Raw genomic sequence first — 23825 nt, forward strand, 5'->3', positions numbered from 1 at the left:
GAAAATTTTATTTATAGATCATGATAACATTACAATAAAAATATAAGTAAGTGCATAATATTTTTCCCCATATAATCCACCCACCACTTCCAACCCCCCTCTAAACTACCTCAAATGAAAGAAAGAAAAAGATAGAGTAAAAGAGGAGATCAACTTACATAGCAACCTTCAATTATTGCCATGGTTTAGTGCAATCCCAACAATTGTGGGAAAAAAACTATTACAAATTCAATCTCATGTATCTCATATACGGAATCCAAACTTTAACAAAAAAAGAATAATTATTCCGTAAATTATATGTTATCTTTTCCAACGGAATGCAAGATCTCATTTCCGAATGCCACCGTTGAATACTCAAATCAGTCTAATTTTTCCAAGTAATTGCCAAACATTTTCTAGCCATAGCTAAAGCCAGTCTCAAAAAGGCAATTTGAAATTTATCTAATTTTAATTCCAAACTCAATTTCTTAATATAACCCAATAAAAATGCCATAGGGTCGAGTGAAATTTTAAATTTAAATAAAGCTTCTAATTCTATTGCAAAAAGGTTTCACATGACCAAGTAGAGTGCAGAAAAGAACTAACTTGTTTATGGCACCTAAAACATAAATCAGAAGAAATATATATTTCCTTCTCAGGGGTTAAATATAACTGATGAATAAAATTATAATGAACCAATCTATACCTTACATTGACAGCTTTGGTCATACAATCTTCACATAAAGTCATCCAATCATCCTGAGTTATAGATACGGACAAATCTTTTTCCCATTTTGACCTAGATTTATAAATATCCATTCTTGTTTATTCTACAGGTTCAAATATAAAGAAAACAGAATCAAGCAGCCCAAGTTTTTTTTTCTGCCTGTTGTCAGCTCAAAAATGAGTTTTTCATTTTGGACCCTTTCCTCTTGATCTTCTGCACTGTCAGGTGAATGGTGGTTAACAAATGACTGTCTTTTGAAGGATTAACTATTTACTGATATCTTTGTGTCTTCCAGTTTCTGGGAGTGGCCTTTCTTGGAGTTGGCCTCTGGGCTTGGAGTGAAAAGGTAAGAGTTCTTTATCATACAATCCCAATGCTGGATGTTCCAATGCCCCGAACCCATGATTAACATGAATGGATTGGAGAATGCTACTTGTATGTTTTGGGGCAGAGATGGGATGGTGAGAGCTCAGAGGAGGGGTTTCATTGTCTGAAGTGTGGGGAGAGAGGACATTCCTTGTGCAGTGTCATTGTGAGTGTCTTTAGTCATGTCATCCTGAGTTGGCTAATACCTCTTCCCCCTCCCTTCCCCCCCAGCACTGAGCTAGGAGCCTCAAAGGATATGAGGATAGGTTGAGTGATTTTGGTCTTTTCTCCTTGGAATGACAGGGGATGAGTGATGACCTGATAGAGGTATGCAAGATGATGATAAATTGTAGATGGCCAGAGGCTTTTTCCTGGGGCTGAAATGGCTAACTTAAGGGGGTATATTTTTAAATAAGTAGGAGGATGCAAGAGGTAAATTCTTCACAGAGAGTGGTGGATGCATGGAATATGCTGGCGGCAACGGTGGTGGAGGCAGGTACAATAGGATCTTTTAAGAGACCATTAGGTAGGTACATGGAACTGAGATAAATGGAGGGTTACGCAGAAGGGCAATTCTAGGTAGTTGTTAGAGTAGGTTGGAACAACACTGTAGGTCGAAGGGCCTATACTGCACTGTAGCTTTCTTTGTTCTATGTCCTAAGGTAAGGAGAGCGTTTTCCTTGTCCTTCATCTCCCACCCCAATATTCCTGGTGGACCCACGATCTGTGACACGACTCCCAAAATCCACGTGCTTTATGTTTAATATCCTCCCCACAACAAACCCCCTCCAAATGATTTTGTGCTTCCTTCCCGTGATCTGGGGGCACAGTGTCACACAGGAGAGAACAAGCCTTTAGCCTAACTCTTCCATGCTGATCAAGGTGGCATTCTGGTCTAGCTTCACCACTTGCTAGTACTTGGTGCATATCCTTCCAAACCTTTCTTCTCCGTATATCTGCCCATACTTGTATGCCCCATCTCTGTGCCTCTCCAGTATTTGTTTTCCACAATCTGTTCCCCTGTCTAATACTGCACACTCTCACAATCTGTGCCCTTTACATCTGAACACCATTCATCCCAGAACACTCCTTTCTCCTTCCTTTATAGTTTCAGGTAATTGGACAGCTCTTCCAAAGGGTTGGCATGCACTCACAGGCCTGAATGGCCATTCTGCTGTGACAAATGCTTCTGTGTTGGTCTTTGTTGTAATGCTTGGGGACTGCAATTGCAACCTTAAGAATGCAGCAGTGTTAGAGCAGTGTAGTGCAGGAAAAGGCCCTTTAGTAGCTAACAAATAGTTAACATAAAGTAAATCCATGCTGAAAAGTGTCTCCCCACCCCCCCCCCCCCCCATAACATATTGCCATCAGAAATGCACAAAACTTGTTTGTTGTTGAGATATGTGGGGCAGTGGGAGGAGATGGCTCTGAGGAGGTGGTTGAGATAAAGGGTGAGTCACTGATAATTATAATCCATTGGATGATTGGAACAAAACACAAGTGACTGCCTATCAGAATCATTGCTTCCCACTGGGGTCAAGCACTCAGACTGAAACTGGCCTGAACAATAGCTCTGTGACCAGCACAGTTTACTGACTTGATTTTTTTTCCACAAAGCCCAAAAAGTAATCGGAACTTCCAATCTAGTATTATTGTTTTGAAGCAGACAAAACTGCCATAAAAGAACAATTTAAAGTGAAATGTAGAGATTTGTCACAGGAATCAGCTTCTACAGTGTCGTAAAAAAAAATTAAAAATGTACTTTCACGGAACAATGTACTTGTTCAATAGCGATTCCCAGTGCCCTACCATTCACTGTTCATCCTTCTCATAGGCCAATCAACATATTTAATTTCATTTTTTGTATATTTATCTACAGTGAGGGGATAATTAACCCCAAATCCCATTTTTTGGGATGAGGAAGTCTCCTGTGACCATAGAGCGAATGTGTAAGCTGTGCATAGAGAGCATGGAGGCCAGAACTGAGCCTGACAATGGGAGGAAGCATTAACAGCTGCAACACCTGATTCCACAAGAGTGAGGGAATGAATTGAAGATCCTCAAATGCATCACTTCACACTTTGTGTAATTTAAATTCCATCTGCCATTTCTTGGCCCACTTTCCCAATTGTTGTAATCTCAGATGACCTCTTTCATCATCCACTGTGCCACCAGTTTTTTTCCATGATCAGTAAACTTACTAACCATGCTAACTACATTTCCATCCAAATTATTAATACAGATGGAAAACAACAGTGGGCCCAACACCAACCCCGACACCCACCACTGGTCACAGTTCATTCTATCCCTTGTGGCTCCAGAGATAGACGACTACATTGAGGGGACCTACTCTCTCCAAAGTTACCCATTCACTCTCAGTATATTTAAAGAGTTGCTTAGGATTCCATGAATGTTGCAGTCAAAGCTGTTGGTGTTGTGAAACAGTCTGGCATCATTGTTCCCTGTGCAGTGTTTTCAGTTCTTATTTGCCCCTGACTCCAGGTTACATGCACTTGGCATGTTTCTTCATTCCTCACAGAGAAGTTGAATTAATTAAACTGAGCTTGCCAAATCTTGCTAATCATTTCCACATGCTCTTACTGTAGTTATTGATTTTGTGGTTAATTAAAGAAATCCCTTCCTGGTTGGAGATTGTGATGCTTGACTTTTTTCCCCAAGGTTAAATATTTAAAAGTTTTGGATACATCAGAGAATCAGGATATGCCATTGGGTGGACCCTTCTTGCCCAGTAAAACTCAAATAACCTGTGATCAGCTGGAAAATCCTGATAGTTTATGATCTTTTTGTGAGTCTGTACTGTGGGGATGGGATTGCAGAGTGTGGGTGGGGTCAGGAAAAATAGAAACGTAATGGGAAAGATTGGGCTCGTCTTTTGGACAATGTTTGTTACGTTGTATCCCTGATTTGTCTTGCAGGGAGTGTTGTCGAATATTTCCTCTATTACAGACCTGGGAGGCTTCGATCCTGTCTGGTTATTCCTTGTGGTCGGAGGCGTGATGTTCATTTTGGGATTTGCAGGCTGTATAGGGGCTCTGCGAGAGAACACCTTTCTTCTCAAGTTTGTAAGTGAATGGTAGAGTTATCGGCATTAGCAGAAGGAGGCCACTCTTCCCCCTGTTTCCATGCTAGCCAAAGGTAGTATGACTTGTAATGAACTTCCCACTGTAACCCAGAAGTAGGCTGTTTGACTCGCCTCTCTCCCTATTTCCTTGAACACCTGCAACTACTCTCTTAACTTGTCAATGAACTCACCTTTAATTTTTTTTCAGACATCTATCTATAATGAAGGGCCAATTAACCCAAAAAGCCATCTTTGGGATGATGGAGGCTGCTGTGGTCACAGAGCGTATGTGCAAGCTCTACATAGGGAGCGTGGAGGTCAGGACTGAACCTGGCAATGGGATGAAGTGAGACAGCAGCATTAACAGCTGCAACACTTGATTCCACAAGAGTGAGGGAATTAATTGAAGATCCTTAAGGGTTCAGACAGGATGAATGTGGAGAGGATGTTTCCTCTTATAGGATAATCCAGAACGGAAGATCTCTGTTTAACAATAACTGATTGCCCATAATACAGATGGGGAGATTTTATATCCCTCTAAAGGTTCTGTGCCTTTGGAAATCTCTTCCTTTGAATATTTTTAAGGCAAAAGTAGGTAGCCACACGTTTGCTTTCTTTGATCAGGACATTGACCTGGAATAGCGTTTTGGGAAGTCATGTTGCAGCTTTAGAAGACATTGCTGGGCCATATTTGGAATACTGTTGCCAATAAAGTGAAAATGGTGCAAAGCAGGATCACCAGCATGTTAGGGGGACTGGAGAGCTTGAGTTATAAGGAGAGGCTGGATAGGCTGGGACTTTTCTCCCTGGAGTGTAGGGATGAACTTATGGAGGTTTATAAAATCACGAAGGACAGATCAGATGAGTAGCCATTACCTCAGGGTAGGAGAGTCTATAATTAGAGGAAATGGATTTAAGGTGAGAGGAAAAGATTTAAAATGGCCCTGAGGGGTAACTTTCCCACATAGAGAGTAATGGGGATATGGAACAAGCTGCCAGAGGAAATGGTAGAGGTAGGGATAATTAAAACATTAAAGATGGAGAGGTTAACGAATAGGAAAGGATTAGAGTGAGATGGATAAAACGCATGCAATTAGAATGGAATTAGCTTAGGTAGGTGCCTGGTTTCACATGGACTTTGGGCCATGCTGTATAATTCTATGAATATGTAACTACAGTACAACTCAGATTATCCGAAATTGTCAGGACCGGGCCTATGTGAGATAAATGTTTTTTTTGGATAACTGGTAATTTTTTTTAAAAACAGCCCAGTAACAACAATAAATTACTGTAACAGTGTTTAAATAACAACAAACCACAAGAGAAGACTTATTAAGCATTAAAATAATGTTGAATTCTCACCAAAAAAATGCTGGTTGATCACTGACACCTCCTCACCAAGGCCCCGCTCCTGCCCAGCAGCCCAACGGTCCCACTCCTGCTGGGAGGCCACTCTCCTTGATGATGCCTGGGACAAGGGATTCTTCCGACCATTTGCAGCTGGGAGACAGCGGCAGAGAGGGAAAGTTGGAGAGAAATGTCAATAGGGAAAGGTAAAGAAGAAATGGAAAGAGAGAGGGGAGTGAGTGACCTGAAACTAGGACAATCGTTCTAATTTCATGTTGAGTGAATTTTTCTTACCAACTTGTGAGGCAGTTCAGCTCCAAAAATATTTTGGATAAATGAGGATTTCTAATTTGTTTCGGATATCCTCATTTATCCGAAATGTAACATTTTTTTTGGATAAATGAAGATTTTGGAGAATCCTATTTTTGATCATTAGGGTTGTACAGTACATCCATGGTAAGTGAGGAGATGAAAGGTCACTTACAGAAATGGAGGCTGCAGTCAAATCAACCATGATCCCGTTAAAACAGAACTGACCAATTTCTTCAGTCAGAGGCCGGTGAATCTGTTGGACTCGTTGCCACAGACGGCTTTGGGGAGGCCAAGTGAATGGGGAAATTTAAAGTGAAAGTTGATAGGTTTTTGATTAGTAAGGATGTCAAAGTTATGGGTAGAAGGCAGGAAAATGGGTTTGAGAAGTAAACAGCATCAGCCCTGATTTGAATGGTGGGGCAGACTCAACAGCTGAATAACATGATTCTGCTCTTGCATCTTAGGGTCGCGTTAAATGATGGAACAGGTTCTCACTTCATGTGTAATTCATAACTGGCAGCCCTTTCAAGTGATCATCAGGTTCAGATTTCAGATTTATTGTCAGAGTACATACACGACATCACATATATCCCTGGGATTATTTTTCCTTTTGGTGAGACAGAATTACCCTTTATTCGTAATGCAAAAAAAATGCGCAATGTACACGTAAACAAATCAAGAAATGTAAACAAACTGACTGCAATGTAGATAATTTAAAAAAAAATCAATAACATGCAATAGTAAAGAGTCCTTAAATAAAAATTTAAATGTTTGTTGTTGAGTCTGATGGTGGAGGGGAAGCAGCTATACCTGAACCTGAACGAGTCTTGTGGCATCTATACCTTTTTCCTGATGGTAGCAGCGAGAACAGTGTGTGTGCCGCATGGTGAGGGTCCTTGATGATTTCTGATGCTCTCTGATGGCAGTGTTCCATATAGATATTCTTGATGGTGGGAGGGGTTTTGACTGAGATGTCCTGGGCTGTGTCCACTACTTTTTGGAGGGCTTTATGCTCAGGAGTATACCAGGCTGTGATAAACACTTTTTACCCTTTGCCAGGGTTTCTGTCACAGGGTCTCGACACTTTTCTTTTGCCTCCACGAATGCTGCTCGACCTGCTGGGTTCTTCAAGCAGTTTAATTTTTATTTCAAGTGCTCACCCATCTCAAGTGGGCAAAACATTTTATTCTTTCAGTCCTCTCATCTGCCAAGCACAACAGCTTCAGGAGAGAGGGGTACTGGTGATGGTGGGGCCTTTTAGAGCAGCCATTTAATGACAGATCTTTGAAGATGAAAGGTACTAGTCTGGAGCCTCTTTAACCCTGTTGTTCTCTTGTTTTAAAACAGTTCTCTGTGTTCCTTGGAGTAATTTTTTTCCTGGAGCTCACTGCTGGAGTGCTGGCATTTGTCTTTAAGGATTGGATCAGAGATCAGCTCAACTTTTTTATTAACAAGAACATTAGAGCCTACCGAGATGACATTGATCTCCAGAATCTCATCGATTTCACACAGTTGTATGTAAGTTATCAGGCTGTGAGTTCAAATGTGAATATTATGACATGGCTATTTGAACCATAGATTCTTCTTTCTTTGGCTTGGCTTCGCGGACGAAGATTTATGGAGGGGGTAAAAAGTCCACGTCAGCTGCAGGCTCGTTTGTGGCTGACAAGTCCGATGCGGGACAGGCAGACACGGTTGCAGCGGTTGCAGGGGAAAATTGGTTGGTTGGGGTTGGGTGTTGGGTTTTTCCTCCTTTGCCTTTTGTCAGTGAGATTAGTACAGCACCAAAGGATGAAGGGAATGGGAGTGGAGAGGCAAGTATGAGAAAGAGAAGGGGGCAGGGTGGGGGGGAGAGAGAAATTAGATGAAAGTAGTAGAAGCAGATGGGGATGGGAATTACATTAAAATAGTGAAATCAATGTTCATGCCATCAGGTTTAAGGCTGTTCAGGCAGAATATGATGTGTTGTTCCTCAAGTTTATGTTTGGCATTACCCTGACAATCGACGAGGATGAAGACTGGCATTACATTGTAGGAATAGTTGGAGGAGTTGAAATGTTTGGCTACAGGAAGCTGAGTGCAGACCCACACATGGGTGCACAGGTCACCACATCTGGATTGGGTGTTTCTGCACCTCCCCGAACTCTGTCCTCCACTCTTATCACCACTGCCACCCCCTCAGCTTCTTTCCCCCTTTTATAGATGTCACTTTGCCTATTCTATCTTCGTCCTGATAGAGGGTCCTAACCCAAAGTGTTGTCTGAACATTTCTACCCATGGATGCTGTGTGACCTGCTGACTCTCTGGAGCAATTCTGTCTGCCCAGGAATCCAGCATTGCCAGATGTGTGTTTCTCTACTTGTTGGATATTCTCCCCATCATCTGGAAGGACAAATGTCTTTTTTTCTTTTTTTTTTTTTATTTTTTATTTTTCACACCATAAATCACGTTAGCCATGATATACACTTTTTCTTTTTCACACATATACAGTGAAGGACAAATGTCTTGACCAAGTGTTTCTGTACTAACTGCAGCAGCATGCAACAATGCTGAGGAGACTGCGCTATAAGGTAACAAGGGAACAATGAACCAAACAAGACTGGAGGGTTTGCATTCCACTCTTTCATTTATTCTGTTTCTCAAAACTGCTGGAGAAACTGAACAAGCCACACAGCATTCTTTATGCACTAAAGATAAAGTTACATAGCCAATATTTCGGGCCTGAGCCCTTCTTCAAGATATGAGCTAAATACAGGCAAGCACCTGAATAAATTGGTAGGGGGAGTTTTGGGCCACAGTAACCCTCTTTCCTCTTTACGTTCCCAGTGGGAATGTTGCGGTGCTCATAATGCTGATGACTGGAACCTGAATATTTACTTCAACTGTACAGACAGCAACACCAGTCGGGAACGCTGTGGTGTGCCCTTCTCCTGCTGCACCAAAGACCCCACGGTAAGTGGAAAGGTATTCCTTCCAATTATCAGGGAGGTCCTGGGAAACGAGATTCACTGCGAAAACTTGGGTTGATTTAAACAATCGCTAGGTGTTTCACAGACAGACAAAACACAAGGCAGCTGAATAGACTTGAACGAAGGTTACACGTGGAATTCTGCAGATACTGGGTTCAAATGCAATACACAGAGGGTTGAAGGAATTCAGCAGGCCACGCAGCACCCATGAGAGCAAAAGGTAGTCGATGTTTTGGGCCTGTGTCTCAAGGGACTTCTACCCTCTATCTGCCTATCACCTCTTACTTGTTAGCTGTGCTCCTCCCTCTTATTCTTCCTCCCTGCTCTCCTCTCCTCCTACCCACTCCCCTACCTTTTTATTCTGGAGTCTACCTGCTTTTGCTTATTCCTGAAGAAGGGCTCAGACCCAAAACGCTGGTTGCTCTTTACTTAGTGATGCTGAGTGACTTGATGAGTTTCTCTGGCACTGACCTCAGGAGGAAATCGAGAGAACGTGACCCAGTCCTCATCGAGGGGTCAGCAGTGGAGAAGATCAAGAACTTCAAAGTCAGGGTGTCACTATCTCTGTGGATCTGTCCTGGGCCCTCCATATGAATACAATCATGAAGAAGACCCCTGAGGCTCTACTTCGTGAGGAGATTCGGTCGGTCGCCAAAGACCATTGAAAATTTCTACAGGTGTGTCATGGAGAGCATTCTGGCTGGTTGCATCACTGTTTGGTAAGGAGGTGCCAATGGAGGGAAAAACTCCAGAGAGTTGTTAGCTTGGCCTGCAACATCACGAGCACCAGTTTTCACTCTATCGAGGTGACAAGAGGTGGTGTCTTAAGAAAGCAACCTCTATCCTACAGGACTCCCACCATGGAGACATGCCCTCTTCGCACTGCTACCATCAGGAAAAAGGTACAGGTGCCTGAAGACGAGTGCCCAGCGGCACAAAGTCAGCTTCTTCCCCGCTGCCATCAGATTCCTGAATGGACAATGAAGCACAGAATTCTATCTCAATTTCTCCTATTTCTTGTATTATTTATTTTTGAAATGTAATATATAGCAATGTTTTCACTCTGACGCTGCTGCAAAACAATGACTTTCATGACATGTTCATGACAATAAATTTTGATTCTTCGGATTCTGTATTGTACTGGAGTAACTGGTCTCCAATTAGACGATATAACCATATAACCACTTACAGCACAGAACAGGCCAGTTCGGCCCTACTAGTCCATGCCGTAGCAAATCCCCACCCTCCTAGTCCCACTGACCAGCACCCGGTCCATACCCTCCAGTCCTCTCCTCTCCATGTAACGATCCAGTCTATCCTTAAATGTAACCAATGATCCCGCCTCGACCACGTCTGCTCATTCCACATCCCCACCACCCTCTGCGTAAAGAAATTTCCCCTCATGTTCCCCTTATAATTTTCCCCCTTCAATCTTAAACCATGTCCTCTAGTTTGAATCTCCCACTTTCTTAATTGAAAAATCCTATCCACATTTATTCTGTCTGTCCCTTTTAAAATCTTAAACACCTCTATCAAGTCCCCTCTCAATCTTCTACACTCCAGAGAAAAAAAGCCCCAGTCTGCACAACCTTTCCCTGTAACTCAGACCCTGAAATCCTGTCAACATTCTCATGAACCTTCTCTGCACTCTCTCTATTTTGTTTATATCTTTCCTATAATTTGATGACCAAAACTGTACACAGTACTCCAAATTTGGCCTCACCAATGCCTTGTACAATTTCATCATAACCTCCCTACTCTTGAATTCAATACTCCGATTTATGAAGGCCAACATTCCAAATGCCTTCTTCACCACACCATCTACCTGAGTATCAGCCTTGAGGGTACTATTTACCATAACTCCTAAATCCCTTTGTTGCTCTGCACTCCTCAATTGTCTACCATTCAATGTACATGACCTATTTAAATTTGCCTTTCCAAAATGCAGCACCTCACATTTATCTGTATTAAATTCCATCAGCCATTTCTCAGCCCACACCTCCAGCCTTCCTAAATCAGCTTTTAATCTACGGTAATCTACCTCACTGTCCACAACACCACCAATTTTTGTGTCATCCGCAAACTTGCTTATCCAATTCTCTACCCCTACATCCAGATCATTAATATATATAACAAATAATAGTGGACCCAGGACCGAACCCTGAGGAACTCCACTAGTCACCGGCCTCCAATTGGACAAACAATTTTCTACCACTACTCTCTGACATCTTCCATCCAACCACTGCTGAATCCATTTCACTACCTCCTTATTTATACCTAATGCCTCCACCTTTTTTCCTAACCTCCTGTGGGGAACTTTGTCAAAAGCTTTACTAAAGTTCAAATAGACAACATCCACAGCTTTCCCTTCATCAACCTTTTTTGTAACCCCCTCGAAAAACTCAATCAGGTTTGTCATGCATGATCTACCCCTGACAAAACCATGCTGATTACTCCCTATCAATCCTTGTACATCCAAAAATTTGTAAATAGCATCCCTCAGAACACTTTCCATCAACTTGCCCACCACAGACGTCAGACTTACAGGCCTATTATTCCCAGGTTTGCATTTGGACCCTTTCTTAAACAGAGGAACCACATGTGCCACCCTCCAATCCTTTGACACCACCCCCGTAGCCAGTGACATCCTAAATATCTCTGTTAATGGCCCCACTAACTGTCCACTAGCCTCCCTGAGTGTCCTTGGGAATATTTTGTCCGGTCCGGGAGATTTATCCACCTTTATCTTTTTTAACACAGCCATCACTACCTCCTCGTTTATCCTTATACGCTTCATGACCTCCCCACTATTTTTCTTTACTTCAACTGGTTCAACATTTTTTTCCCTAGTGAATACCGAGGCAAAGAAATCATTCAAAATTTCCCCCATTTCCTCAGACTTCTCACTCAGCTTACCCACGCTATCTACAAGGGGTCCAATTTTATCTCTCACTAATCTTTTACTTTTAATGTACTTATAGAAACCCTTTGGATTTATTTCTACTCTCTCAGCCAAAGCCTCTTCATGCCTTTTTTTGGCCTTTCTAATTTCTTTCTTAAGATTCCTTCTACACTCCTTGTAGTCCTCCTTCAACTTCTCAGCTCCCTGCTCTTTATACCTCTTGTACACCTCCCTTTTTCTCCTAACCAAATTTCCAATATTCCTCGAAAACCAAGCCTCCCTATGACTTCCAGCCTTTCCTTTGATCCAGACTGGGACATAACTACTCTGTACCCTCAAAATTTCTTTTTTGAATATCCTCCATTTTTCATTAACATCCTTACCTGAAAATATCCTGTCCCACTCAATACTCCCCAAATCCCTTCTTATTCCTACGAAATTTGCTCTTTTCCAATCCAGAACCTCAACTTTAGGCCTCTCCTTGCTCTTCCTTAAAACTACCCTAAAACTAACGGAATTATGATCACTAGACCCAATTGGTTCTCCAACATTAATGTCCGCTACCTGACCTAGCTCGTTCCCTAACAGGAGATCCAGTATTACACCATCCCGAGTCGGTTCTTCTACTAACTGATTTAGAAAACAATCCTGAACACATTTAACGAACTCTAGCCCATCCAGCCCTCTAACCGTATGGGTATCCCAATCAATGTGTGGGAAGTTAAAATCTCCCATGATCACTACCCAAAGATTTTCACACATATACGTTATCTCCCTACAAATTTGTTCCTCTAATTCCCTTAGCCCATTTGGTGGTCTGTAATACACCCCTATTAGCACCCGTTTGCCTCCTCCACCCCTCAATTCCACCCAAACAGCCTCACTGGTCGATCCCTCCATACCATCCTGCCACCTCACGACAGTAATGTCCTCCCTAACAAGCAGAGCAACTCCTCCTCCTTTTTTACCCCCTGATCTATCACATCTAAAACAAATGTATCCTGGAACATTAAGTTGCCAGTCCTGTCTCTCTAATTGCCACAATATCGTGACCCCAAGTATCTATCCATGCTCTCAGCTCATCTACCTTGTTCACTATGCTTCTTGCATTAAAATATATGCATCTCAGAGAATGACCCTCACATATATTCTCTTTTTTACCTTCTACCCTAATCTATCTTTTTTATTCCTATCTCGGTGGCCATACTCCCTGGACACTGCTCTCACCCTCTGTTCCCCACCCCCCAGCCAAACTAGTTTAAACCTTCCCCCACAGCTCTAGCAAATCAACTTGCCAGCACATTGGTCCCCCTCCAGTTCAAGTGGAGTCCATCCCTCTTGTACAGGTCCGACCTTCCCCAGAAGAGATCCCAATGATCCAGAAATCTTATCCCTTGCCCCCTGCACCATCTCTTTAGCCACACATTCATCCTCCACATCCTCCTATTTCTACCCTCACTAGCTCGTGGCACGGGCAGCAATCCAGAGATTACTACCTTGGAGGTCAACAATGACCTCCAATTTCTGGTATTCCCCCCCCCCCCCACCCCCACCAATTGTCTTACTTTCTCTCTTGACTTCCTTCCATGGGTTTATTGACATGAACATAATTTGTTGTTATGTGGCAGCAGTATTGTGAATTACATTTCCATAAATACAATATTTAAAAATGAATAATTAGTGGAAAAAAAAGAGAGAATATTGAGGTAGTGTCTAGAGATTCATTGTTTGCACAGAAATCTGTTGGTGAAGGGAAAGAAGCTGTTTTTGTAACATTGGGTACTTATCTTCAGGCTCCTGTACCACCTCCCTGCTGGTAGCAGTGAGAAAAGGACATGACCTGGGTGGTGAGGGTCCTTGATAATAGAAGCTGCTTTCTTGAGGCTCTGCTTCTTAAAGATGCCATTAATGGAAGGAAGGCTAATGGTGCTGGGCGAGCTTACAACACTCTGCAGCATGATCCTGTCCCATGCATACGCACCTCCTTGCCAGACAGTGATGCAAGCAGTCAGAATGCTCTTCATGGTACACCTGTAGAAATTTCCAAGTCTTTGGTGACGTACCAAATCTCCTCAAACTCTTAACGAAATAGGAGGAGTCACATGACGGAATAGTGGCCAGTCGGGAAAACCAACCCTCTCCAGGAAAAAAGTTAGGAAAAGACAAAGCACAACAAAAAATAAAATATAAGAAATAGAAGATAAAGTTACAGAGAAGATGGCACCCAAGAAGGAGAAAGTAAAAACAACCAAAAAAAAAGTCACCGGAGAAGAAAGAAGAAGGCCTTACCTGCATGAAAGAACAGAGAGCTGTGGTGGCGAGGAGCACCCAATCCCCAAGGTTGGTGCCTGCACTGCAGAGTTACAACCTCCCGACCGGTGGACTTCAAAAATGGCTCTTGGAGCCAAACAAATGTGTGCAACTGCGCAATCAAAGAAAAAAGAGGACACTGATGGGAGGGGGGCTCAGCAGAGGAGCAGGCAGCCACAGCATTAACAGCTGAGGGACGTCCGACATCAGGGCGCTCAGCTGGAGTATGAGGAAGGTGGCAGGGGTGTGAGCAAGGAAACAGACGAGGGAGAAAGATGGACGGGTGACCGACAAGAGGATCAACGGCAGGAAGCCCGACAGACGAGCAGTCAAGGAGGGGAGGACCAACAGCAAGAGGCCCAGCAAGAAGAGGCCCGACAAAGAGATACAAGTAGCTCATCAGGAAAAACAGAAGTGACACAGACACAAAGAACAGAAGAAGAAGACACAAACACAGGTACAGACACAGAAGAAGAGGAAGAAGAAGACCAAGATCTTCACAGAGAAATAGAAGGTAAAACTGATGGACAAAATATTGATAAAGCTTTTTTTTGAAGAACAAATGAGAGCATTAAAAGAATGGTTATCATTAGAATTTAGTGCAATTAAAAGGAAAATGAAAAGAGCAGAAGATAAAATGCAAAGTTTAGAGCTGGTAATGACAGAAATAGGGAAAAAAGTAGAGAATGTGGAAGAATGGGAAAGGGCTGTAGAAATGGAAGTAAATGACTTCAGAGAAAAATTGGAAGAAAATCACAAAAAAATTAAAGAGACACAAGAGTTGTTAGCTCAGAAAGTTGATAAGTTGGAAAATTATAGTAGGCAAAACAACATAAATATAGTGGGCCTGAAGGAGGGTAAAGAAGGCACAGACAAGAAGGAATTTATAAAAGGATGGATCCCGAAGGTCCTGGGAATATCAGAAATTCAGGAAGAAATGGAAATAGAAAGGGCACACAGAACACTAGCTCTGAAACCGCAGACACATCAAAAACCAAGATCCATCCTAGTAAAATTTTTGAGATATACGACAAGAGAAAATATACTGGAACAGGCAAGGAATAAAGTTAGAGAAGATAATAAACCATTGGAATACAAGGGTCAAAAATTATTTTTTTACGCAGACATAAGTTTTGAACTCTTAAAGAGGAGGAAGGAGTTTAATACAATGCAAACGATTTTATGGAAAAAAGGTTATAAATTCATGTTAAGACATCCAGCCGGTCCTAAAATATTTATACCTGGGGAGCAAAACAGACTGTTCTCGGATCTGGAGGAAGCACAAGAATTCGCAGAACATTTGCAGGATAGAAGAAGAGATTAAGAGATGTAACAAGAATGAATAATGGCGATAAAGTATATAAAAAGATGTAAAAACAATGTATATGTGAAGAACTAAAGAGGGAAAGGGAAGGAAGGAAGGGGGGGAAGAAAAGGAGAGCTTTGTTAGATGTGTAAAAAAAAAGTGTTTTCTTGGGCGGGACTGGGGGGAGAGGGAATAACCGTCACTGCAAAATCAGTTGACGCTTGCGAGCAAGATCGCAATCCAAATGGAAAGGGAAGTTGTGGTTGCCCGGCAAGGGATAAGGGGCAACTCAGAATGGGGGGGGGAGCATTTGGGGATAAAGTATTATTGGGTGTGGGAACTGTTGGGGTATTTTATGTTTTAAATGTGTTGTCATACATTAAGTTTAATAAGGGAAAACTAAGAGATGAAAATGGGAAAAAGGGGGATGGAGGTGGCGAGAAGTTGGAAAAGAGGTGTAAGCAAGATATAAGATGGCCACGTTGAACTATATGATTATCAACATTAATGGAATACATAACCAAATTAAAAGGAAGAGGCTACTAAATTTATTGAAGAAGGCAAAAATAGATAAAGCATTTGTGCAGGAAATGCATCTAACTGAAGTGGAACATAACAAATTAAAGAGAGACTGGGTAGGACACATAATTCAAATAATTCAAAAGCTAGAGGTGTAGCCATACTAGTTAACAAAAATGTACCAATCAAAATGGAGGAGGAAATAATAGATCCAGCAGGGAGGTATGCAATGATAGTGTCAGATTGTAGAGCTCGTCGAAAGAACCAAAGACTTGTTGATCCAAACCAAGGCTTTTATTAGCAAAAGACCGGAGCTCTTCACAGGTGGCCGACCAGTCCGGAATGATCCGACCTGGCTAGGGACACAACCCTTTAAGGCCCAAACAATAGGTGTGGCTTAGCTCTCAGCCAATCGCTGTAAGCACAGTCTAGATACAGTAACTATATACACTATGTACATTGGTGATAGATCTGTACTATCACATTCACCCCTTCTTGGAGAATTGACCCTGGAAGAAAAAACAAAAACGAGGGAGAGAATGAAAAGGAAGGGGTAGGTCAAGGACTGTAGCGGTCAGGGGGTCTGACCATCCGGCGTGACCGCCGTGGTGCCGGGATTGGGGTCGCTGGAGTGGTGTCGCCAGCGGGCTCATCGGGTGCGACTGCTCCGTCGCTCAATTCCCCAGTCGTTTTGTCGGCAGGGTGGCCCGAGTCATTGGGGTGCTGTTGGTCCTTCAGTTGCGGCACGGGGCCTGGAGCATAAGGAGTTGGGGGGTTTGCTGGGTCTACCGCGTCCTGAGCTAGGTCCCGCACCGAAACAGTGTCCTCCCGCCGTCTGGGAACTCCACGTATGCGTAATGTGGGTTCGCGTGGAGTAGAGTCACTCGGTCGACCAAGGGGTCGTTCTTTGAGTGCCGGATGTGGCGTCGCAAAAGGACAGGGCCAGGGACGGTGAGCCATGCCGGTACAGTGGTTCCCGATTCGGATTTCCTCGGGAAAAGGAACATCCTTTCGTGGGGGGTGGCATTTGTTGCAGTACATAGGAGGGAGCGGATGGAGTGTAAGGCACTAGTGAGAACCTCCTGCCAGTGAGAGGTGGGGAGACCTTTAGACCGGAGAGCCAGTGTAACCGCTCTCCACATGGTGGCATTCTCCCTCTCGACCTGGCCATTACCGCGTGGGTTATAGCTCGTGGTCCTGCTTGAAGCAATACCACACTCCAGAAGGTACTGTTGCAGCTCTGCACTCATGAATGAGGACCCCCTATCACTGTGGATGGAATTGGGGTACCCGAAGATGGTGAAAATACTGTGAAGGGCCTGTATCACTGAGGTGGCAGTGGTGTCTGGGCAGGCCACAGCGAATGGGAAGCGGGAGTATTCGTCGATGGCCGTAAGGATGTAGGTATTACGGTTGGTCGACGGTAGGGGTCCCTTAAAGTCTACGCTAAGACGCTCGAAGGGGCGGGTGGCTTTGATGACGTGGGAGTTATCCGGACGGAAGAAGTGGGGCTTGCATTCGGCGCACACCGAACAGGCTCGGGTCATGGAGCGGATCTCCTCAACTGTGTAGGGTAAGTTGCGTGCCTTGACAAAGTGAGCAAACCTAGTGACCCCTGGATGACAGAACGCCTCATGGAGTTTCCGTAGTCTGTCCATCTGTATGCTGGCGCACGTCCCCCTGGAGAGCGCGTCAGGCGGGTCGTTGAGCTTACCAGGCCGGTACAGGATGTCATAGTTAAAGGTGGAGAGTTCGATTCTCCATCTGGCGATTTTGTCGTTTTTTATCTTACCACGCTGGGTGTTGCTGAACATGAAGGAGACCGCGCGTTGATCAGTCAACAGTGTAAAGCGCCTCCCAGCGAGGTAATGTCTCCAGCGACGTACCGCTTCAACTATGGCCTGGGCCTCCTTCTCGATCGAGGAGTGTCTACTCTCCGGACCCTGGAGGGTTCTGGAGAAGAAGGCTACAGGCCGACCGGCCTGGTTCAAAGTGGCTGCCAGGGCGAAGTCGGATGCATCGCTCTCGACTTGAAACGGGACAGACTCATCGATCGCGTGCAGCGTCGCAGCAGCGATGTCAGATTTGATTCGATCGAAAGCCGATGTGGCTTCGGTCGAGAGGGGAAAAGAGGTGGTCTTGATAAGAGGACGTGCCTTGTCGGCGTAGTTTGGAACCCATTGGGCATAATACGAGAAAAGGCCCAGGCAGCGTTTGAGAGCTTTCTGGGTATGTGGGGGGGGTAAGTCCATTAAGGGACGCATGCGGTCAGGATCTGGCATGACTATCCCGTTTTCCACCACACAACCTAGAATAGCGAGTCGTGTGGTCCGGAAAACACACTTGTCCAAATTGTAAGTCAGGTTTAGCTGACGGGCAGTTTGAAGAAATTTGTCTAGGTTGGCGTCATGGTCCTGCATGTCGTGGCCGCAGATGGTGATATTGTCCAGATACGGGAAGGTAGCGGTTAGCCCGTTCTGGTCCACCATCCTGTCCATTTCCCGCTGGAAGACCGCGACACCATTTGTGACCCCGAATGGTACCCTGAGAAATTGATATAGCCGCCCATTCGCTTCAAAGGCCGTGAATGGTCGGTCCTCGCAGCGGATCGGGAGCTGGTGGTAGGCCGAACGTAGGTCAATAGTGGAGAAAATGCGGTACTGGGCGATCTGGTTCACCACATCCGTGATGCGTGGCAGGGGGTACGCATCCAGGAGTGTGAAGCGGTTAATGGTCTGGCTATAGTCGACCACCATCCGTAGTTTTTCCCCATTCTTGACAACCACCACCTGGGCTCTCCAGGGGCTTGAACTGGGTTCGATGATGCCCTCATCCAGCAATCTACGCACCTCACTCCTAATGAATTGCCTGTTTTCGTAACTATATTGCCGACTTTTGGTGGCCACAGGCTTCCAGCCAGGGGTGAGGTTTGCGAAGAGTGCTGGCGGGGCAATCCGGAGTGTGGAAAGGCCGCAGGATTGGCCCCGGGGCACGGGGGCGGGTTGCTCGGGTGCTTCGGGAGTGGGGCGATGGCAGACCGAGAGGGGGGCGTGGGGTCCCCCAAAGTGTAGGGACACCGTTTGGAACTGACACTGGAAGTCTAATCCCAGCAACACTGGGGCGCACAATTGGGGAAGGACGAATAATTTAAAGTGGGTGACCGTCACGCCCTGTACTTCCAGCGTGGCGATGCAATACCCCTTTATCCCAGTCGAGTGCGACCTCGTCGCTAATGAGATCCTCTGGGTAGTGGGGATAATGTCAAGTCCCCAACGGAGGGCCAGATCTGGCTGGATAAAACTGTCAGTTGACCCAGAGTCAAATAAGCAATTGGTGTAGTGTCCATGCACTTTAATCAGTTCCATTGCTCTGGTGAGGGGATGAGAGCATTGCTGGTTTAATGTTACTGAAGCAGTTGACAGGCGAGTTTTGCGCGATGACGTCACGCAACGGGATGACGTCACGCAACGGGATGACGTAGTCAACGCTCGAGGAGCAGGTTGGAGAACCTCCCGGAAGTGCTGTTGTGGCGGGTGAATGGTAAGTAGTGGGGTTTGTAGTTGCTCGCGACCGGCGGTCGGGCCCTGGCGGTCGTCAGCGATGGACGCTAGGGTGAGCACCTGGTTGGCCGCGGGGGTGGCTGCGGCGGCGGTAGCGTCGGCCCCGGGGGTGTCTGTGGCGGCGGCAGCAGCGGCGGTAGCGTCGGCCCCGGGGGTGTCCGTGGCGGCGGCAGCAGCGGCTGTAGCGTCGGCCCCGGAGGTGTCCGTGGCGGCGGCAGCAGCGGCGGTAGCGTCGGCCCCGGGGGTGTCCGTGGCGGCGGCGGCAGCAGCGGCGGTAGCGTCGGCCCCGGGGGTGGCACGGGGGCGAGAGGCAGGCCATCACCATGGTTGCGACGGTGGGTTGCCCCTTCCGGGTTCGGCGTCTCCGTGACATCAGGCGTTGCCGTGCAGGGGAGCCCTCGCTCTCATTGGACGAGAGCTCTGGGGAAGAAGAGTTTGAATGGGATAGTGGCGGTTGAGCTTCACACGAGGCACTGTGTTTGCTGGCGGCCATTTTAGACCTACAGACTGCAGCAAAGTGGCCGTTTTTAAGGCACTTCTGGCACCTGGCTTTTCTTGCTGGGCACTGGGACCTGCTGTGCTTGTCCCTCCCGCAGAAATAACATTTCGGGTTCGCACGGGGCAGGGTAGCAGCAGCCGACAGGCCGTCAGGGGTAGGGTAGAAGGGCACTCTACTCACATCAGAATGTGGGGTCCAGTCCCTAGAGAGCTCGGTGGACTTTAAGGCTGCATCCTCCATTGTGATTGCAATCCGGGCCACGTCCTCTAGTTTTTCTACCCCTTGTTCGAGCAAACGCAGCCTCACTTCGTTCGATCGGAGCCCGGCCACATAGGCATCCCGGACGAGGTCGCTAGTGATCTCGGCAGCAGTTTTGTCCACACAGTTACAGTCCTTGCCCAATGCCTTTAATACTTGTAAATATGCCCTGCTGGACTCGCCGGGCTGTTGCTTCCTCGACGCAAGCATGAGCCGGGCATGAACTCTGTTCACCGGTTGATCATACAGTTCCTTCAGTACCTTTATGGCTGCGGTGTAAGTGGTCTCATCCTGGATGTTCTCGTAGACTCTCAAGGACACCATAGACAGCAATGCTGTTAGACGCTGGTTATCCTCCTCTACCTGAATGAATCTCAGGAAGTTTTCAAAGTTCAGCAGCCAGAACTTAAAGGCTTTGAAGGCTGTAGCTGACTGTGGGTCGATATCAAGTTTTTCTGGCCGAGTTAAACGCTCCATCCCTTTCAAAAAAAATTCTTTTTGCTAATAAAATTGTAGAGCTCGTCGAAAGAACCAAAGACTTGTTGATCCAAACCAAGGCTTTTATTAGCAAAAGACCGGAGCTCTTCACAGGTGGCCGACCAGTCCGGAATGATCCGACCTGGCTAGGGACACAACCCTTTAAGGCCCAAACAATAGGTGTGGCTTAGCTCTCAGCCAATCGCTGTAAGCACAGTCTAGATACAGTAACTATATACACTATGTACATTGGTGATAGATCTGTACTATCACACAGATATACTCAGAATTTTGGAATTTGCTCAATATATATGCGCCTACCGAGGAGAATCAAAAGTTTATGCAGGATATTTTTTTGAAGATTGCAGACACACAAGGAAATATATTGATAGGAGGGGATTTTAACCTTAATATGGATCCAGTGTTGGATAAAACTGAACGAAAGACTAGCAAAAAAATAAAGTAGCCAAATTTATGGTTAAATCAATGCAGGAAATGAAACTTGTGGATATATGGAGGAGGCAACACCCAACAGAGAAGGAATATTCATATTATTCGAGTAGACACAAAACTTACTCAAGGATTGATATGTTTTTGTTGTCGGCCCATATTCAAGGGAGAGTTAGGAAAACGAAGTATAAAGCTAGACTACTATCAGATCATTCACCCCTGTTATTAGCAATAGAACTGGAGGACATCCCACCAAGAACATATAGATGGAGGTTAAACTCCATGCTACTTAAAAGGCAGGAATTTAGAGTTTATTGAACGCCAAATTAAAACATATTTTGAAATAAACACAGAATCAGTTAAAGACAAATTTATATTATGAGACGCAATGAAAGCCTTCATTAGAGGACAGATAATAAGTTATGTAACTAAGATGAAAAAGGATTATAATTAGGAAATAGAGCAGTTGGAAAGGGAGATAGTAAGTACAGAAAAGGAACTAATAAAAAGGGATGATATAACGAAAAAGAGAGAATTGGCAGACAAAAAAAAATGAAACATTATGAACGTATAAGGTGGAGAAGGACATAATGAAAACAAAGCCAAAGTATTACGAACTGGAAGAAAAAACACATAAATTATTAGCCTGGCAACTTAAAACAGAACAAGCTGAAGGAACTGTATTGGCATCAAGAAAAAAGGACAAACAAATCACATATAACCCAACAGAGATTAATGAGAACTTTAAGGAATTTTATGAACAATTATACCAAACTGAGAACGAGGGGAAAGATGATAAAATAGAGGAAGTTTTAGCTAAAATTGAACTGCCAAAATTGAAAGAAGAGGAGCAAAACAAACTAATAAAACCATTTGAAATAGAGGAAGTACAGGATATATTAAAAAAGCTGCCAAACAATAAAACACCAGGAGAGGATGGATTTCCAATAGAATTTTATAAAACATTTAAAGAGTTATTAATTCCTCATCTCCTGGAAGTAATGAACCAGGTGGAAGAAACACAAAACTTGCCAGATTCATGTAAGACAGCAATGATTACAGTAATACCAAAGACTAGGAAAGATCCATTAACACCAGCATCATATAGACCAATATCTCTACTTAACTCAGATTATAAGATAATAGCGTATTTATTAGCAAACAGATTGGCCGATTGTGTACCAAAAATAGTAAAACAAGATCAAACTGGATTTATTAAGAAAAGACGAACAGCGGGTAATCTCTGTAAACTTATTAATCTAATTCATGCAGATCAAGGAAATAAAAAACCAACAGAGCCTGTTGCTTTGGACGCAGAAAAAGCTTTTGACAGAGTAGAGTGGAACTACTTATTTAAAGTATTACAGAAGTTCAATCTAGCAGAAAAATATATAAATTGTATTAAAGCATTGTATAATGGACCGTTGGCGAAGGTAGCAGTAAATGGATATGTATCGAATCAATTAAGTCTAGACAGGGATGTGTGCCTTAGCAGTAGAACCTTTGGCAGAACTGATAAGAATAGAAAATAAAATAAAAGGGATAAAAATAAAGGAGGAGTATAAAATCAGCTTATTTGCAGATGACATCATAGTATACCTAACAAAACCAGAGATATCAATAAAAGAATTACATAAGAAATTGAAGGAATATGGAGAAATATCGGGGTACAAGATGAACGCAAAGAAAAGTGAAGTGATATCAATGAGTAATGCGGATTATACAGAATTTTTAAAAAATCACCATTTAAATGGCAAGTACAAGCAATCCGATACCTTGGTATCAGGTTAGTTAACTTAAGCCACTTGTACAAACTAAATTATCAGCCACTAATAAATAAATTGCAGGAAGACTTAGAACATTGGACAGAATTACCGCTAACGTTGATAGGGAGGGTAAACTGCATTAAAATGAACGTCTTCCCGAGGATACAATACTTATTTCAAACGTTACCAATTCCCTTTACAGAGATTTTTTTTTAATGAACTGAAGGGAATAATAAGAAAATTCTTGTGGAAAGGGAGGAAACCGAGGGTAGCATTAGATAAATTAACAGAGAGGTAGAACCAAGGTGGCTTGCAGTTACCAAACTTAAAAAATTATTATAGAGCCGCACAATTAAAGTATTTATCAGATTTTTACCAGACAAGGGAAAAACCAGACTGGACTAAGATAGAACTAGATAAAATAGTGTAGAAGGTACCAGAACATATACTTTATAAGTGGGATGAAAATTTGGTGCAATATAAAAGCTCACCAGTATTACATCATTTATTTAATATATGGAAGAAGATCCACTTAGAAAGGAAAAATATGAATTACCAAATACCAAAATTATTATTGACGCAAAATCCACTAATCCTTTTTACAATAGATAACCTTTCCTTGAGAGAATGGGAGAGAAAAGAAATCAAAAGAATAGAAAATTGTTTTTTGGGAAATAATTTATTAACACTTCAACAGTTGAAGTACAAATATGGAATAACTCATGGTACAATGTTTGCATATCATCAACTGAAAGCTTATTTAAAGGATAAATTGGGAAACAGACTGAGATTACCAGAAGGAAGCAGCTTTGAATATGTGATTACAGACACAATGATAATTAAAAGATTTATAACAAATATGTACATTAAGAAGCAAGATAAGGAAAATGATGACATAAACTATAAACCTAAACAAAAGTGGGAAAAGGATTTAAACATAAAGATAAAAAATGAAGTATGGGAAAAGTTATGCTCTGGAACTATGAAGAATACAAT

At 43.7% G+C, this 23825-nt stretch overlaps 1 protein-coding gene across 3 annotated transcripts in view; it reads left to right on the forward strand.

Annotated features, from left to right (window-relative positions):
- The window catches only part of LOC138757779 (tetraspanin-5), a 116309-nt gene that overhangs the window by 82006 nt on the left and 10478 nt on the right, over positions 1-23825 (forward strand). The window contains exons 2-5 of one of the 3 annotated variants that reach the window (XM_069925671.1): positions 1002-1052; positions 4009-4155; positions 7161-7331; positions 8640-8765. In XM_069925671.1, the coding sequence (XP_069781772.1) occupies positions 1002-1052; positions 4009-4155; positions 7161-7331; positions 8640-8765 (495 nt within the window). Of the gene's footprint in view, positions 1-1001; positions 1053-4008; positions 4156-6285; positions 6427-7160; positions 7332-8639; positions 8766-23825 lie in introns of those variants that run through there. The other 2 variants (XM_069925673.1, XM_069925672.1) reach the window with 2 other exon arrangements.

This window comes from Narcine bancroftii, chromosome 3, assembly GCF_036971445.1.
Source record: "Narcine bancroftii isolate sNarBan1 chromosome 3, sNarBan1.hap1, whole genome shotgun sequence".
NCBI classification, from domain to species: domain Eukaryota; kingdom Metazoa; phylum Chordata; class Chondrichthyes; order Torpediniformes; family Narcinidae; genus Narcine; species Narcine bancroftii.